This window comes from Manis javanica, chromosome 12, assembly GCF_040802235.1.
Source record: "Manis javanica isolate MJ-LG chromosome 12, MJ_LKY, whole genome shotgun sequence".
NCBI classification, from domain to species: Eukaryota; Metazoa; Chordata; class Mammalia; order Pholidota; family Manidae; genus Manis; species Manis javanica.
Genome location: NC_133167.1, coordinates 71,780,418 through 71,799,850, shown reverse-complemented (window position 1 = coordinate 71,799,850; position 19,433 = coordinate 71,780,418). Strand labels below are relative to the sequence as shown.

At 47.2% G+C, this 19,433-nt stretch overlaps 1 protein-coding gene across 7 annotated transcripts in view; it reads right to left on the bottom strand.

Moving 5' to 3' along the window:
- Positions 1–19,433, bottom strand: part of IKBKB (inhibitor of nuclear factor kappa B kinase subunit beta) — a 69,401-nt gene that overhangs the window by 39,917 nt on the left and 10,051 nt on the right. For all 7 annotated transcript variants that reach the window (XM_036999042.2, XM_017664785.3, XM_017664780.3 and 4 more), the window contains 3 exons: positions 9,581–9,675; positions 8,474–8,591; positions 6,021–6,090 (listed from right to left, as the gene is read on the bottom strand). In XM_036999042.2, the coding sequence (XP_036854937.1) occupies positions 6,021–6,090; positions 8,474–8,591; positions 9,581–9,675 (283 nt within the window). The remainder of the gene's footprint in view (positions 1–6,020; positions 6,091–8,473; positions 8,592–9,580; positions 9,676–19,433) is intronic.

Here is a 19,433-nt window from a genome sequence, read left to right as displayed (position 1 = left end):
TTGACTTATTTGATTTTGACTGGTTTAGGCCTTAGGGACCATGGCTCAAGGTGTACTCCAGATACTGGGTATCCCCCTGCTCATAATCATCAGAGCAGTTCCCTGGGTGTGCTATGTTCTCCCAAAAAGCTCTAAAAGCATGTTCATAGCCACCAACCACCACGCAAATGATCTCCTTAAGGTGGGCATGTCAAAAAAAGGAGCAAAGAAAATGCCCACCTTACATGGACCTGACACAGTGGCCTGTGAACACCACACAGAGGATCAGCAAAGACTCAGAGAACTTCACAGTGGTGACTGGGGGTGCTGATGATGCCTTCTATTTTCATCACATATCTCAATTAGGCTCAGAGTCTGATCGAAAGGGGGGAACTATTTAATAAGAGACCACAGGCTCAAAATGGAGTCCCTGTCCTAGGCTAATGTCACCAAACCAAGATTTAATCCCTGACCTAGCTGCAGTTCCAGCCTCTCCCAGGCATGTAATCATAACCAGTCAGTCTGGAATTACCTGGTCAGCAGTAGTGAGATAATGCATCTGGTAGGACCCCTGCTGCCCCCCAGAGGAAAGGAGGCCTTGCCTGAAACAATCCACCCTCTGCAAGCCACTTCTTGCCCCGCCCCCTTCTGCCTATAAAGTCTTTCATTTTGTACAGCTCCTTGGGGCTCCTTTCTATTTGTTAGATGGGATGCTGCCTGATTCGCGAATTGTTGAATAAAAGCCAGTAAGATCTTTAAAATTACTCCGTTAAGTCTTGTTTTTTAACACTACTGTGTGCCAGTCACTTTGGTGTCAATGGACTTTCCAAAAAGACTGGAAGGTCAGGTGCAGACATGTGGAGAAAGGGTTAGTCCAGTGAAATGTTTCTCGGCTAAAACAGCCCCTATGACTAATTGGCAAGATAGCAAGGCAGAACACCAAGTACTCAGAGAAAATGAATTCATTCAGCAAGTCCTCAGCAAGCGTCTTCTATTTGCTAGGTATTGTGGAAAATGTGCCGCTGAACCAAAGCATCTTCACTTGCTATGCAAAATTTGGTCAGTGGGCCCACAGCTAGAAGTCAATCCTCACTGTCAGGCACAGGCAGAGATCATGTAACACAGCAGAGAAACCAGGTTCCAAATGAGTGGAAGAGGCAGCAAGGGAGAGGAATCCTGTGAGAGCAAGAATCCCATGTGAGTGATGATCAGGGTGGTCCCCATGGACGGGCAGGTCTACCGTCCCCAAAGATGAGAGGTTAGGGCCATCACAGAGGTGCAGGAGCAGCCTTTTGAAAGTGTGCAAAGGCTGGCAGGAGGATTGAAAAGCAGATTTTAAGAGCCATATCCATGCTTAGTTCGCTATGGTGGATCAGGACAAATGCAAGGTTAGGAGGTCTGGCCTTGCTTGACCCAATGGTGGATTATGTCAAAAGCATCCTTTCAAAAGCAAGGATGGATTTGAAAAATGGGGATAAGGAAGTCAGGGAAGAGGTCATTACAGTAATTTGCTATGACACTGAATTAGTGGAGGCAGTGGGAACTGAAAGGGGGAAGGTCAGCTAAAGGATTTGGAGGCTTTGTAAACAGGAGCATGTGGCGCAGGAAGTGGGGCAGATTCTAAGAGATGAGATTCAAAACTGGCACTCATGTCTGGGTAACTGGCAGAAAGATGGGGCTAGTGACACAAGGAAATGGACATCAGGAGGGCATCTGGTTTAAGGAAGAAGTCTAGGACTTTAGTTTGGAAGTGATTTGGGGAGAATTACCATATAGACATAGATATGGAGCTGAGGATAGAGATTATGGTTAAATATACAGATTTTGGAGAAGATATGCTTGATAAAGATGTCAAGAGAATGGTCTGACAAACAGAATATGGGAGGTCAGTCCAAATGCAGGGAGGGATGAATAGAATGGTGTAGGAAAAGACAGAAAAGCCTTGAGACAGAGCTCTGGGCAAAAGAGGATGTGTTAAGGGAGGAGTGAGAGAGACTAGGAAGCAGTGGGCCTCAGGCAGTGGCGTGGACCCCAAAGATCCTGGGGCGACCCTTGTGAAAACAAGCCTCCTGATAAGGAACATGGAATATTTAGGGTTCTGGGGCCCTGAGAGATCACCTATCCCAAACCCCTCACTTTAAACGTAGAGGACCCAAAGGCCCAAAAAGTTATCATACAGTTTTCCACAGAGAAGAAATGGAAAGATAAAGGACCAAAATGTCACCACCTATCCAAGGTGACAGCTGGGAGAGTGGAGACATCGGGATGGAAAGCCAGCTCTGCTCAGCTGTTAGTACAATAACTCTCAATCTGGTAATTTACACTTCCTGGCATACTCTGTGTACAAATGATCTGAATCTGACATTTCTGAGTAACCATTTTTTGTTGTAATTCTACAACTGGAGAGATACAAAGAGAAAGCCTGATTTTCTGATCCCTGGGATGGCGCTCTCTTCCCTAAAGTCCTGCATTCTGTCTGAAACCTTGGCTTGGTAGTGCTGACACACACACTGGACGCCTGCTAGGAGCCCCCAGGGGGGGACAGAGGTGGTGACTCTGAGAAGGAAGCCCACATGGAACCAGGGAGTGGGGCTCTGATAGCTCAGAGGACAGGACAGTCAGTCACCATAGTAAACCAGCCACCTGAAGAATCAAGGAAAATGGATTCAGATCTAAGGTCCACTAAGGCCATGGAGACTGCGCAACTGGCCCCCAGGACTGCCTGGACATGGGCGGGTCCCCCTCCTCAGACAGTGGGAACACGGGCCTCAGAGAACGGCAGTGTGCCCCCCAGTCCTCAGTGCTCAGGACTTCGCTCCTCTGCTGGCAGGAGGAAACACACTCCAATATTTTCCAAAGGATGATGAGCAACACTGTTTAAATGGAGTCTCCTTAAACTTCCTTTAGCTATTTTAGGGTCATATTCTGTGGAAGCCAGATCATTACCGGTTGCCCCTGCACCTGTCCCTGGATCTCTTATCAGCATAAGAGCAATGGTCTAACAGACCTGTCCTGGTACAGGAAACAGGGGGCTCACCCATGTGCTCACCCAGCATCTGATGACTTTCCCCTACGTATTTATTTGGCAATATCTTCTCGGGCAATTTAAAGTTCACTGGAAAAATCCTACCTGTGTCTGCTATCTTGATGCTGCTCTGAGCAGGCATCCCAGGGAGGTTAGGGGAAGAGAGGTTAGGGGTTAACAGGTGAAGCCAGAGGAGAAGGTAATGGATCTGGACCCATGGTGAGGGTGTGGCTCTGCCCCTTATCTAAAGTCAACCTGGCAGAGAACAGCAGGGACAACTCCAACAAAGGGAACGTGGGGTCAGCCCTCAGAACAAACTGGAACAAAATATGCTCAGGAAATGTTTCAGAACACAAGAGTTATGTTAGATGAGCTCCAAGAAAACCTTTTGAACTCTGGCTCAGTGACGAGATCCTTGCAAAAGAAATAAATTTGATGAATCTTGTACATAAATCAGAAATGGGAATGAATGTAAAATACAAGCTTATCAGCAACCTCCACCACAAGGACAAAATCAGGGGATGTGACTGTTCACAAGGTGACTGAGATAGGGACGAGTCTGAGGCCTGTTAACCATTTCCAGGAAGGGAAGTCTCACAACACAGCCACCTGCCTGGCTCACTGGATTTCAGCCTCAGCTCAGAAACCCAAACTAGGTGATGGAAGTTTTAAAGGGATGCCATAATCTAGAGTGGGAAGGAAATGAGAAAGGACCCAATATGTGCTGACTGTGTGGTATGCCAGGAGCAGGGCACTGTGCTGGGGGCTTCAGGCGTGTCACCTTATTTTATCCACGTAACAATGCTAATGAGGTGAGTAACATTCCCATTTTATAGCTAGCAAAACTGATGTTCTTAAAAATTAAGTAATAAACGTAAGGTCACGCTGCCAATAAGCATTAGAACTGGTAAGTGACCTGGCAATGTTAATTATATGTGGACATCTGTTCTTTTTTAAAAATAGGCACTTATTTTATTTATGTTTGGAATTTATTTCATTTGTTTGACAAATATTTATAGAGAAGCTGCTATGTAAAGTACTACTGTTTCAGATGCTAGAGATAGAGCAGTGACCGGTCTCTGCCTTCAGAATTTAATTCTAGTGTACTAGTACTTCAAAGCCTCCTTATTTCCAATTTGGAGTCACAGAGAGGAAAGAGAGGGGATCAGTGACTTAAGGAATTTTAATATTCATCCATTTACAAGAGAAATGACCCACATAAACACTTGGGAGTTTACCTGTCTTCATTATTCTGACTTACATATGACTTAAACACACAACCTGAACAGTTACTAGATAATGTGGAAGCTACCACACAAGTCAGTGATAACCAGACATAAAATGTGCCCACATCAAAGAATATGTGACCAGTAGAGGCTCTATTAACCTCACTAGAGGATCACTTGAGGACGTAAAGGTTTCTGAGGAGGTAGTTATGTGTACTTGAGCCAATAATTTAAAGACCTTCTTAATAACTATTTTCTGAGTGCCCAAATAATCTGGTAAGTGAAAGAAAAATATTTGGTAGAATGACATAAAAAAATAAGACTTGAAGTTCCAACCAGAGAGAAAAAAAACAAAAGTTGCTCATGAAGAGCAAAAGCATATTCCCAACTTCTCACCTGCCTTCAACCCATCTCAACAGAGAATAATTAATGATTTGGGTAAAAGACACAATCAAGTAAATGTCTGAGCAAGACAGGAATGGGTGAGCCCTGTGACAAGGCGTCAAGAAAACAGGTGGGATTCTTGACCTAAAAATCAGACCCGCTAGATAGAGAGGGCCCTTCAGTAGATCCACATGGGCCACACACATGAAGGGACCGGTCTGGCCAGTGGTGGACACCCATTCAAGTCAAGTAAAACTGATGCAATATCAATTTGCCCTCACTGTGAACTGCATCCAAAGGACAGACACAGGATATATAGGGAGATGGAATTTTCTATGTCAGATCACCTGGATCCTCACTTAAAATATGTCTGTGTTGGACTCCCCTGCCCTCACTTCCTTTGTGCCCACCCTCTATCGACACAGAGTAAGGGGAAGACAGACCCACACTAGCAAGGCCAAGTGAGACTGGGGGCCCAACCATCCTTCCAGGATGAGCACTAGAGAACACAGTTTACAATGTGGCAAAATGGTGACAACTGGTAAACCTAGGTGAAGGGTAAGTGGATTTCACTACTCTCAACTTTTCTGTATATTTGACATATTCCAAAAAAAAAAAAGAGCTTGAGCGAAAAAAAACCTTATAGCTTCAAAGAGGCTGTGGTAGAAATAGATGGAAATGGTTATCATCCCTGCATCTGGGGCAAACACTGAGTGATAAACTCTGGATGACTCTACACTTTAGATGTCAAACTATCAACTGGATATTTAAAGACAACAACAAAAAGGCAGGGGGTGGGCTGGGCCAGCCCATCGCTCACTTCTGCTTCCCAGACTGGAGTTCGTGCTCCATGCCCCCTCCTGGAGGGACGTCAGGGCCCAGGAGATAGGCCACGCCCGCACTCTGCAGGGTGAGGTCACTTTCTCCCCAGAGGGCCCGCCCACCCAGTGGGTGCTGCAGGCCCCTCAGCTGCAGACCCCATCTGGGGACACTGCCAATGGTACCAAAGGACTAAACAAGGGTAGCTTTCTCCTCTGCCTGCGGTTGGCAGAAGAACCACCAGTGTGGAAGCGGAAGAATTTGTTGCTGAGGGATGCAATTCATTCAGATGACAACCCAGTCCATAGTGGGCCATTCCAGGAAAGTAGGGAGCGGAGCTTTGTAATGGGAGAGGAAATCTGTTATTCTACGGACATGACAATCCACTTCATGACTGAGTCCGGAAGGAAAGGAAATCTATTTGAGTTCAGCGCCTGCCTGACTAGCCCCTTGGTGACCTCCCCACTCCATCTGTCCCTCCTCAACCCCACCCGGTGTGAAGACCACAGAACAGAAGTATCTCCCCACCCAGCTCCTCAAGGACTCTCCCTGGAGGGCCCGGCCTGCCTTCCAGGGCTGGAATTTACCAATGTCGCTCAGCAAGGTGAGGATGGCTCCTTCCCGCAGGCCACAGCAGTTCTCAAACTGGTTCAGGTACTGTTGAGAAGTTGAAAAGAAGCATCAGAGTGAGTGGTCACCAGCCACCAGTAAGTCCACTAGTGTGTGTTTATCAGCCAAGGTTGTCTGGGCGCTAACCCCAGCCCTGAGGAGGAGCAGCCCTGAGAACTCCCAGAGGCACTCACCCATGCACAGCTGAGGGGTCAGAGGTCAGCCACAATGGGCCTGCCCCTCCACATGGACCTGCAGAGGGCGGGTGGAAGACACTCACTGAAGATGTCCCCTGCCTGCTTCCCCGCACCGCCTCGCCAGTGCAGGGGTGACAACAGGAGGGAATATTAATGAGCACGTACTGCGTGCCCGCACTGGGCTACCTCTGCTCGGATCAGCGCAGTAATGGAGTGTTCCCCGCATCATCTCATTTTATCCTCCCCACCACCCTGGGATAAGCACTGCTGGAGTCTCCATTCCACAGGAGGAACCTGAGTGTGCAGGGCCACCCCAGAGGGAGCTGGAACGTGGAGCCAGGTGTACCTGAGGCTCAAGCCCAAACACTCACACTCTTTGCCCTCCTGACCTTCTCAACTTAATCAAGATCACTGGAAGTTGGCCTCAAATGAAGAAAGAAAACGTAGAAAACAACTTCCCAAGTGAGGTCTACCATCATTAGCTAACATTTACATCCATGACTGTCCAAGAGCTTGCTTTCTGAGCCAGGCATGCAGGCTTCACTCTTTTCATCAGCTCTGGCTTTTACATTTGCTTATGTGCTGGCCAAGCTTGTCTCTCCATGCCCACAAGCATGCTTTGGAAACGTTTTAGAGGAGGGAAAGGCTACTTCACTCGGAGAACACAGAGAACCGATATCCTGAGCCTCCAGGCAGCAGTGTCCTCCTTGTAGGCAGCAGTGTCCTCCTTGTAATGTCCCTGGGTGACAGAGGCCCCACCTCGTCAGCCTGCACCCCATGCCAAGTCAACCGGGCTGAAGAAGTCTGTATCTTTTTCCCCAGCTGCCTGGCTCTTCGCTGCCTGTAAGATTACCTCTAAAGCTCTCCACCCACCTCAGAGCCCTCTGCAATCTGGCCATAACCCGCGTGCCTCCCACGCTGTCCTCTACAAGCCATCCTCTCAATGACAACATGGCTTTTTCTCCTTAAATAGCTGCAGTTAGTAATGGGATGACTGTCAATGGTTAGGCAAATAAAAAGGAAAATCAAAGTATTGCCAAGTTCCATGTCTCTCCCTGGGTATTAGTCCCCTGCTCGTGGGCTCTGCCTGTGACAGCGTTCACATCCTGCCGTGACACTCCCAGGACATGCCTGCCTCTGGTGGTAGGAGAAAGTCACTGGGGAGATGGAGCCTCATGGAAAGTTTCCTTTTGGAAAAGGTGGCAGAAGGGGCCAGAGGAGTGATGAGAACAGCCCGTGACGCCGGGTCCAGGAAACTACCCCACGAGGCCTGGGTGCCCTGCCTCCCCTGCCCCGTCCCCAAACCGTGGACCTTCTAGACTGAAGAGCTGAGGGAGATGGGCAATAACACAGCAACCTCTTTTCAACACAGAAACAACTCTTTTATTTGGCCCCAGGCCATATGGCATTGCTCAATTTCTCAGATGGACAGGTGGCCCGCAGCAGGGCTCCCACAGACTGTGACGCCAGCTCGGCCACCGTGGCTCGGTGAGGCCTGCTAATCCTCCTGACCTCTGTGGGCCACGACACCCAGCCTTCACGTGGGGATCACATCTGTTTTACCAACATCACAGGGCTGTTGAAAGTCAAACAAGGAACATGGAAAAGCAGGTTGTACAGCACAGTTTTGGGGACTGCTGGGGAGGAAGACATGCTCAGCGTCTCTGAGACCAGGGAGGGCTGCCATCACCCACCCTGCAGGGTGCGTTCAAGTACAGGGAATGAGGGCACTGAGGGGGAAGGCAAAGCCAGAAGGTGAGTCAGCGGTGGCTCTGCAACCCCAGCCCAGTTCCCTGATTACTAAGCCAGCTCCCTTCCTGCTCCCTCTGTGACCCTGTGAGGGGTGCCACCACAGCTGAGGGAGAAAATCCCTCCTGAGGGGACAGCAGTGACGCCGACACAGAAAGACAACGGGCCCGAACTTGTCAAGGGGAGAGAAGCTTATTCTGGGGCTCGTCCAATCCTTCCCCACCCTCAGGACCTGGGGACTCTTTCCTTGTCCTCTGAGTAAGCGCCATGCAGGACACCGGACAAGCCCTTCCCTGCCTTTCTCGTAAGAGCTTCTGATTCAGTCTCTTGATTCACATCACACACACCACTCCACGTGGGACATGGGAGGAGGAGGTTCGAGGAGTCCCTGATGCTCCCAGAGTCTCCTGATGGCAGGAGCGGGGAAGGCCTCCCTGTCACTCCGCGCCCAGACAGGCGTGTGCCCCCCACCCTGGGGGCCTCACCTTTCGGAGGTCTCCTCCCTGGCAGTACTCCATGGCCAGCAGGGGCAAGTCATTGGGAGCCAAGTTCTGCATCCCCTCGGGGACATCCCGCGCTGCCACCACACTGGGGTGGTTCAGCCTAGGAGGGAAACATCAGTGAGGGAGGGACCAGGCTTTGGCCACCAATTCTCCCACTGTGTGGCAGTGCAGCTCGTCTCACTGCAAAGGCCCGGAACAGCCATGGGCCCTCAGGTGCAAGGAGGAAGCCGGTGGTCAGGCACTGGCCACTCGCCTCCACATCTGGTCACTCAGTAGCCACCCTGCTCTATTCTGGGCACCACCAGCTCAAGAACCGTGAGAGCGTCACATGTGGATGAACTGTCTATAGTGCCCGCAAGTCCCTCCTGCACCTTCACACTGCTCCTCAGAGCAGAGACAGGGGCTTCCAGTCCCATGCCATTCAAGTGGGACTGTGGTGTGTGGGGGTGTGCACGTGTATGTGTGCACGTTTGCATATGCATTTGTGTGTGCATCTGTGTGTGTGTGTGTGTGTATGCACATGTGCACACACAAACAAGGCGACACCTCCCCTTTTTTAAATGTTTGAGGAGGGAATACCTGTTTGAGGTCTTCTGGGTTGACTAGGTTGCTGATTTACTAAACGCTTTTCTAGCTGGGAGGACAGCATCTGTCTGGGGACCGACCGACAGTCCCTGTCTACACACTGGAGGAATAAATACCAGCAGTAGGTAGGCTCACAGCCGTGGAGAGTCACATACCACCTTGAAATTGGAAACATAAGGAGAAGGGAAGAAAGGATTTTTGCTGACAAAGGAAAATTCACTGCAGTGGCTATTTAAAATTATTTAATATAACAAAGAAAGCTGACCAGAAGCCATTGACACAGCCTTGTGGGACACTGTCACTCCTCTAAGACTCATCTACCTGGGAGTGTGGCTGCCACCCTGATTGAGTGCCTGAGATTTATGGCTCTTTTCCAGATGCAAGAGGTAAGGCTGCTGCTCCAGATCCCAAAGCTCATCGGGCTCCCCCAGACCTCACATCAATGTCCTGTGGCCCCTGGGCCCGTGGACTGCCTCCCCACCCCCAGGTATAGCCGGCCTTCACCTTCTCATGATCTGGATCTCCAGGCACCACCGCTCCCGATTCCGGGGGCTTAGCTCCTGCCGACACTGTTTGATAGCAATCTGCTCACCTGTCTCCTGCAGAGAGAGTGTGCAAAGGGAGGGGTCAGTACACCAAGGACCAAACGCAGAGAGAAAGCTGACAGCCGCATGCAAGATTATCTCCGTGGGTCAAATCCAAAGAATGGATGGCGATCGCCTCCAGAGGACCACACTCCTACCCTCTGATGGACAGCCCCAGGTCCCCTGCCAGCCCATCCAGCTGCCCTCCAGCCCTGACCCCTCCCCGCCCTTCCCAATCCTCATTTTCATCCATCCATAGTCTGCATCAAGGCCTTGCTTGGCTCCTACCTCCTCCACAAAACCTGTGCTGACCATTCCTGCCCGAGAGAGCTCTCCTTCCTCTGACCCCCACTGCTAGGCCAAACCATGATGCTGACCACTGTCACCTACACAAATGGCACTTCCACACGGTTCAACCTCACAGTGAATGCCATGCTGCCTTCATGTTTTGCGTAAGAGTTCTGTCTCTCCAGAGAGCATGCAAGCCTAGTGCAGCAGATGGAACACAGGCTTCACGTTTACCAGCTCCGATCTTGGGCAGACCACTTGGCCTGGCTTCTTTTGTAAAATGGGGATACTGATGCCAACCTCTCAAGGCTGTTGCGAAGCTGAGCACCTGGTAGTATTGGGCCCTTAGCAGGTCCTCAACAACAGTACTGGGGGCAGCCCCATGTCATAGGCACTCTTGGCACTGAAACCCTCCAGAGCTGGCTCCAGCCTGCCTGTGCAGCCCCACTCCCACGGCCCCACCCAGGCATCCAGTGCTGCGGCTGGTTTGGACCCACTGTCCTGCCTGGTGCCTCTGTGGCCCATGCTCCTGCACAGGTGCCGGGCACCAGCCTGCACCACAGGGGGTTCTAAACAGGCAACTCCTTCACTGCACATACCCACCAAAGATATCTTTTCTGCAGGGTCACAGATACTTTCTTTCTTTGTTAAATTATAGGCTTGTTCATCCTCATGCACTTTAACCTCCACTTCGGTACCTAGCACAATGCCCTCAATTGAGGTTTCATGACTAGAAGAGAAGGCAATCAACAAAGTGTCTGTGAATAAGTAACTGGCTGCCGGGTCCTGAGGACTCTCTCATCCTTTTCCTTGTGTTGTAGGCAGCACCAAGAAGCCGTGGGGACAGACTAAAAGGGGAGGGCGCTGAGGCTATGGTGCAGTGGCAGCAGGGGCCTCGGGAGCTCCGGCTGCCACAAGGAGGTCCCCACCCTGCTGCTGCCCCCTCCTCAGGCCTGTCAGGAACTCTAGGACGGCTGCAGGAAAGCAGCTGCCCCTGGCCGTGGCTTCGGTGGCACCAGCCTGGCAGCTGGTCCACCAGCAGTGAGCAAGGTGGCTGACACCAACAGCCCATGTATTCTGTCCCTGCAGCCCCATGCCCAACATGCACAAGGGAAGGACCACGGCCAGCTGGATGGTGCAGGAAGTCTAACAATGAGAACAGATCTCAGAATGGCACTAAATTCTACTGTTGCCCAGTTGGCCCTGTCAGACCGTTTTCTCATTGTATGGACATGCAGACTAAAAAAAACCTTAAGTCTTGCAAGTATAGCGATTCATATGGTACTAACTGGACTTAAAAAGATACGCCAAGGATCTCGGCAGGGCCTCCCAGTGTGCACATGGCTGTGCTCAGAGCAGCACAAGTGCACAGGGACCACACATTTATCAAACTGGCCATGATCCCAACAAGGGACAAAGATGCACCCAGTAAGAAAAAGAAAAATGGAGGCCTGCAAACACAACCAGAAGTGGTCTGATAAAACTGCTGCATCACTGATCAATAAAGCAATCCGACACTGAATTAAAAAACTATAAGCTTCAGAAATAAGGTTCTGTGTCTTCTGATCCTAAAAGCTCCAATGCCAGAAAACAGATATGACAACCCCCATGGGACAGCCCGGGAAGCTGCTCTTACCCAATCCCAGTATCACTGTGGTGAAGCTCTCTGCCATGCAGTTACCCCACAGGCTATCTTTTTCTAAAAGGCTCTACTGATATGACCTCAGCCGACACAGTTCATCCATTTAAAGTGCACAATTTAATGGTTTTGGGTATATTCAGAGTAGCGCAACCAAAACCACAATCAGGTCTAGAACATGAACATCATCCCCCCCAAAGAAGCCCCAGACCCGTCAGCAGGCACTCCCCATGTCCCCCAACCCCCTCCAGCCCCAGGCAACCACCAAGCCAACAGGGACATGCCTGTTCTGGGCAGTTCATGCAGATGGCCTCATACAAAGTAGTCTATCGTATGGCTTCTCTCACTGAGTATGTCTCCCAGGCTCACCCAGGCTGCAGCCATATGCCTACTTTTGTAACGACAACACTCCCTGGTGTAGCTCATGGTAGTGAGCATTGATAATCAGGTTCTACTAAGTGTCGTTCACTTACTTTGCTATTAGAACCCTGATTTTTTACCTAGGTTCCTAAGTGCTCTCTGCAGGAGAGCTGACCTCTTTCAAAAACTGTAAATCCTGTTGCTACTGAGCCAATTAATACAGTTGTACAAGTGAATCTGGGTAGCTGCCCATCTACTACTTTCCAAGAGGAAGGGACAACAATACCAATTTCTTCCATTGATGCACCAACAGACAGTTGTTACAGCTCACAAAACGTTACACCTTCTACAGCATGGACTTCCTGATTCCTCTGTTCTCAAGCTGACTTGAATTTGGTTTCAAGTTTCATTTCCCATTAATGTTCAAACTCAAACATTTTTGCCCAGTTCTGTGGCAGCTTCATCAATGGTGGTACTGACAAGCTGTTACAGATGCTTGCTTCCTGTCAGGTGGTTTCTGCCCAGAAACTCAATTTTGTGGAATGCAGAGTTGTACGAATGACAGGAGCCAATGGGCCAGGCTCTCATGTGAGACAACACTGTTGACAGCATCCACTCAGCATGCAGTGTCTTGACAGACAGTCTGAGAATAAGTTTAGTAGAAGCTACTGCAACTCCTGGTTTATGACCTCAGAATGACTGAGATTTTAAACCATGATATGGAGAAACCTGTACCTGTTTTAACTTCAATACACAGAATAATGTAATAGTTTCCTATCACTGGTGTAATAAAGTGCCACCAACTCAGTGGCTTAAAACAATACAAATTTACTTCCTTACAGTTCTGGATGTCAGAAGCCTGGCACTGGTTTCTCTGGGCTAAAATCAAGGTGGAGGCAGGGCCATGCTCCTTTTTGAGGCTCTAGGGGAAAGCGTTTCTTTGCCGTTTCCAACTGCTAGAAGATGCTTCCATTCCTTGGCTCATGGCCCCTTCCTCCATCCTCCAAGCCAGCAATGACCAGCGAGTTTTCTCACTTTGGATCACTAACATTGACTCTCCCACCTCCCTTTTGCACTTTTAAGGACCTTGTGATTATAATGAACCACCCAGATATTCCAGGATAATCATCCCGTCGAAGGATAACTAATGATCAACCTTAATTACCCTTTGCCATGTAACCTAACACATTCACAAGTTCAGGGAATTAGGACATAAACATCTTTGGGAAGGGCCATTATTCTACCTACCACAAACAGTATGCTTTCTTCATAAAAATCACAGATAAATCAAACCTGAAAGATTTATTAAGTGACTCAGAAAATATTTTGGTTATCTGTCTATACATTGGATAATTGTAGATCACTGGAATCCAGTCCAAACACTGGACTTAACAAACAGCTGTCACCTGACCCAACCCAGAGTCCAGGAATAGACCTGATATTGAAGACTGGTAGTAAAGACTAAAGATTTGATATTGGCTTCAAACTCAAACTCAAACTCAAGACTGAATTTAGCAATAAGAACACCAAACACATTATGGAATAACTGGGCATAGACACCACACTTCCTGTTTGTAGAAAGCTCAGCTTAGTCCCACAGTTACAGGGGAAATCTGAACTTCCTAAGCATGGGACTGTCCCATACAGATACAGACATACTCAAACTTCTTCCACTGGGGCCCTCTAGGAAGTGTTATGAAATATTCCACATTTTCCATGAGTAATGTTTCATTTGCAACAGAAATTCAAACAGAATGCTTTTCTGTTGCTAAAAATATACCTGCTCTGGGAAGCAAAATTCAATTAAACCAGTACAGAAATGGGACTATGAATACTGGTTCTGAAACCCCAGGGGGCTTTTTTTTCACCGGTGATGGATGAGTTTATTTGCATGGGAACTTCCTAGAGTCCTAGCTGAGTTCTGTGGAAACCTAGACTTGGCCCAACCTTCGCAGATCACCAACCTCTAGTAGATGGGCTCCTCATGTGGAACAAGTTCAAAATTACTTTGTACTTTGAGAAAATGGCAAAAGAGACCAACAGTATTATCTATATTGAATGCAGTTGATTATGAAGGTTCTTAAGAGTCTCTGGGATTGTCTTTTGTACATGAAAATCTAAAGCTAGTCTATAAATGTGAGCGTGCTATAAAGGAGGGGTGGCACCTCCTCGGCTTTCTGAGAGCTACCAGAAGCCAGAAGGGGCTACAGCACAAGTGGACCGGAAAGCCTCTTCATAGGAGCTGGCCCAGCTTCCCGAAGTCAGCTTCCTGTAACGACCAGAGCAGCTCAAAGGAAGGAAGAGGTGCATTCAAACCCTTAGCTGTGAAAGCTCAGCGTCTTATTCCCACGGCAACCACCCAATAGGCCATTGGGTATAAAGGGACAATTAATAATAACCTCCTTCCTTCTCAGGCCCTGAGGATGGATGCTTCAGATAGGAGGTGCAAAGCAGAGTCCACAGAGACCCCAGGGACAGAACACAGGCCTAAGGGTCAGAAGGTCCAGCTTCACCCTGACACAACAGCATTGGCTGGTCTAAGCTGAGAGGGCTCTGCCTTCAACCCGCTCCGTTGCGTGTAAGTGTCCAATGAGTACAGCTGCCTCCAAAGCCACCCACAGGAGCTTGGGTGCGAAGCAGGTCAACGTGTACCTCCCTCATCCCTCCCCTGGTGAATGTGTGACACTAGCCCACTGCTTACGCTGCTTGCCTTGGTCCCTAAACTGGAGCTGGCCCCCTCCCGGTGCTCTCTGATGCTCTGTCCGTCGGAGTGAGATGGGGGCCTGATGACCAGTGAGCCTCCAGCAAGCTCCCACAGTGCCCTCTCCTTTCTCTCGCCCCATGTAATGAATGCTGCTCTGCCCACTCGAACTGTCTTCTCTTCTCCTGCCAGATCTCACCATCTGCCTCCTCTCATGAGTCTGCTTCCTCCAAAGCCTGAGCATTCAAGAGACAATGTAGAGAGAGCCGAACACAGCTGGCACCCAACACTCTCCATAAGAGACAGCCGTTTCTACTTCCACACAACTTGGCACTTGTATCTGGCCTTATTTAATATGTCCCTAAGTATTCATCTTATCTCTTCAGGGTCATAAGCATATGAAGGATCAGGTCATTTCTTTTTCTCCCTGATGGATCACAGATGGGGCTTAGGCCAGTACTACATCAATTCTTAGGGAGCTGAGGGAATTCTGGGGAGACTGCAGAGTAGTGAGAGCTGAATCCACTTCTCCCACCCACACACCAAATCTGTACCTACACACTAAGCACTTCACCCTGAAGAACAGAGACCAAATGAACACCCTCTACACAATAAGGGACAGCAAGATCAAATAAATAAAACCCCAGAACAGCAGAAGACAGACACAGCAACTTCAGGAACCCCTTCCCCAGCACAGTGACCTGTGGGGGGAGGGGAAGGGGCATCCCTGAGAGAGCAAGGCATGGACTCCCTGCCTGGAGGTGCAGAAAAAAATCCCTGTGCTTCAAAGTGCAACTAGGTCAAAAGGGAAAGAACCCAAGTTTTAGAACTAAACATCTACCACTTGGCAAGGAAACTGTTGGAGGCAATCTGGGGCCAGAGAAGCTCCCAGCACCATTGTTTGTGCTCCTTCCACACATCCTGGTGCTGCCAAGGGCAGGACCTGGGCCTTATCTAGCAGTCCTGACTTGCTGCCTGCAATTACCCACCAGCCCAACCCTCATCAGCAAGACCATAAAGTTCCCTGGCTCACAGGGAGGGTGCACGAGTCTGCAGGCTGGTGCCACTGAGACAACGTGGGGAACTTGTGTGCCAGGCCTGACCCTCAGTCCCTAGAAGGACCTGGTGGGACAAACATGGGAACTTCCTGGAGCAGCCCAGAGCGGGCAGGCTCTGAGAAGAAACTTGTGCTTGCATGGTACCTGATCCCAGCCGCCAGCAGGACCTGCAGGCACCAAAGTGAGAATTCCTGGGAGGAGACCAGGGCGCTCAGGAGCCAAGGGGGGACCATGCTTGGAGCCACACTCCATACCCCCAACAGGACCTGATAGGCACCCGATGCAGGAATTCCCTGGAGTGGTCCCAGGCAGCCCAGAGCGAGCACCAGCATACAGGTGAGGAGGCACAGGGGATTCAGCTGGCACCAATCTGGGAATTACTCAGAGTGCACCCCTGATTCATCGCTGGCCCACCACCCTCCAACACCAGTGCTGAACACACAGGTGTGTATCCAGCAGCCCCATAAAATGGCTCCCAAGGCTGTGCCCCTGGGACCATGCCCTGGGAGCCCCAGCATTAGGAAAAGCCTGTCTCACACTTACGTGGCCTCCAGCTTGCCAAAACTATGAGGCACACATGGTCGCCACAAGGGACTCTCTTACACAAGGCCAATCCTTCAAAATGGGAGAGCAAGTCCTTTCAACTAATTCACAGAACAAAGAACAGAAAGTCATACAAAATGAAGAGACAGAGAGACATGCTCCAAATGACAGAACAACAAAAAAAGAAAAAAGCTATATAAAACAGAGTTAGGTAATCTACCTGATAAAGGGTTTAAAGCAATGGCTAGAAAGATACTCAGTGGACTTGAGAAAGCAATAGCAGAATTCAAGGTGGACCTCAACAAAGAGATAGAAAGTCTAAGAAAGAATCAACTGGAGACAAAGAATTCAACAGATGAAATAAAAAATACACTGGAGGGAATGAACAGCAGACTAGAGGATGCAGAAGAATCTATCAGTGACTTGGAAGACTGAGTAACAGTAAGTACTCAACCTGAAGAGCAGAAGGAAGAAAGAATTAGAAGAAAGGAGGGCAGGGTAAGAGAACTCTGGGACAATATCAAACAGCCTAATAGCTGCATTATAGTAGTTCCAGAAGGAGAAGAGAGAGAGAAAGGGGTGCAAAATTTATTTAAAGAGATAAAGCTGAAGGAGGAGTCTACCAGGTTCAGGATCACAGAGATCTCCAAACACGGTGAACCCCAGGAGGTCCACACCAAGGCACATCATAATCAAAATGTCAGAGATCAAAGACAAAGAGAGAATCTTAAAAGCAGCAAGAGAAAAGCAATGAATTATATGTAAGGGAAACCCCATAAGGTTCTTGGCTGGTTTTTCTACAGGCCAGAAAGGAATGGCATGATATATTCAAAGTGTTGAATGGACCTCCAACCAAAAATATTCTATCCAGCAAGGTTATCATTCAGAGTTGAAGGAGAGATAAAGAGCTTCACAGATAAACAGAAGTGAAAAGCATTCATCACTACTAAACCAGACTTACAAGAAATGTTAAAGGGACTTCTTTAAGAGGAAAAAAAGACCCTAAAAAGAAGCAAGAAACTTAAAAAAGGGAAAAATTTTCACTGATAAAGCAAACATACAGTAGAAGTAGTAGATCAATACTTGAGAATGGTATGAAGATCAAAAAGACAAAAGTAACAAAAGCAGTTATATCTAAAACTTAGTTAAGGGAATCACTTAACAAAAAAGGTGTAAAAAAAGGTATTATATACATCCAAGGGGGAAGAAGGGAAATAAGAAACATAGTGCTGTTAGAATGCATTCAAACTTAAGTGACCACCAGCTTATTACTCATTGTTATATTCACAGGATGTCATATAAGAACCCCATGGTAATCACAAACCAAAAATATATAACACAGACTCAAAAAAGAAAGAGAAGGGGAGCCCAACTATGACACTAAAGAAGTCATAAAACATGAGAGAAGAGAGTAAGAGAAAGGATCAGAGAACAACAAAAGCAGCCAAGAAACATTTAACAAAATGGCAATATGTACATACATATTGGTAATTCTTTAAATGTAAATGGCTTAATAGAGAAGACTAGTAATAGCTCTATAGCATCTTACTACGCTGATAGACAGTGAATGCAATGGGGGCAGTGAGGATGTGGTAATACAGCTTAATGTTGAAACCGTAATGTTCATATGAAACCATCGTAAGATTGTATATCAATGATACTTTAATAAAAAAATATAAGTGACTTAAATGCTCCAATCAAAAGACACAGGATGACTGAATGGATAAAAAAACACAAGACCCACCTATTTGTTGCCTACAACAGACTCTCTTCAGATCTAAGGACACACACAGACTGAAATTGAAGGGCTGGAGAAAAAACTGGAGTTGGCAATACTTCTATCAGACAAAATTGACTTCAAAACAAAGAAACAAAAGACAAAGGACATTACATAATAATAATAAAGGGATCAATCCAACAAGAGAATATAACAATGGAAAACATCTGTGCACCCAACATAGGAGCACTTAAATATATAAACCAAATACTAACAGATCTAAAGGGAGAAATTGACAGCAACACAATAACAGTAGGGGACTTTATCACTCCACTTACATCAATGGAAGATCATCCAGATAGAAAATGAAAAAGGAAATAGAGATGTTGAATGACGCATTAGACCAGATGAACTTAACAGATATTACAGAAGCAACAGAATACATTTTTCTCAAATGCACATGGAATGTTCTCCAAAACAGATCACATATTAGAACACAAAACTAGTCTCAACAATTTAAGAAGACTGAAATTGTATTAAGCATCTTCTCAGACCAGTGGTATGAAACTAGAAATCCATTACAAGGAAAAAAAAACACAAAACACATGGAGGCTAAACAACATGCTTCTAAATAATCAATGGATCAAAGAACAGATCAAAGAGGAAATCAAACTATTCATGGAGGCAAATGAAAACAGAAACAATAGTTCAAAATATGTGACATGCAGCAAAAGCAGTTCTAAGAGGGAAGTTTATAGCAGGACAGGCCTACCTGAAAAAAACAAGAACAGTTCAAATAAACATTGTAACCCTGCAACTAAAGGAACTAGAAAAAGAACAAAGCCCAAAATAAAGATCAGAGTGGAAATATATAAAATAGAGACTAAGAATAGAAAAAAAATCAATAAAACCAAGAGCTGGTTCTTTGAGACAATAAACAAATCTGTAGTCACACTTATCAAGAAAAAAAAGAGAGAAGATACAAACAAAATCAGAAATGAAAAGACAAAGAAACTACAAAAAAAAGAAAACTACAGACCAATATTGCTGATGAACATCCTCAATAAAATATCAGCAAACCTAATTTAAAAATATATTAAGATCATTCATCATGACCAAGTGGGATTTACTCCAAGGATTGCAAGAAGGGTACAATACTCTGACTGAATACAATAAAACGTGATACACCACATTAACAAAAGGAAGGATAAAAACCATACGATCATCTCAACAGATACTGAAAAAGCATTTGAAAAAATTCAACATTCATTCATGATAAAAACTCTCAAGAAAGTGGGTATAGAGGGAACATACCTCAACATAATAAAGGCCATATGTGACAAACCCACAGCTAACATCATACTAAATGGCAAAAAGCTAAACTCTTTTCCACTATGATCAGGAACAAGACAAGGATGCCTACTCTCACCATTTTATTCAACATAGTATTGCAAGTCCTAGCCACAC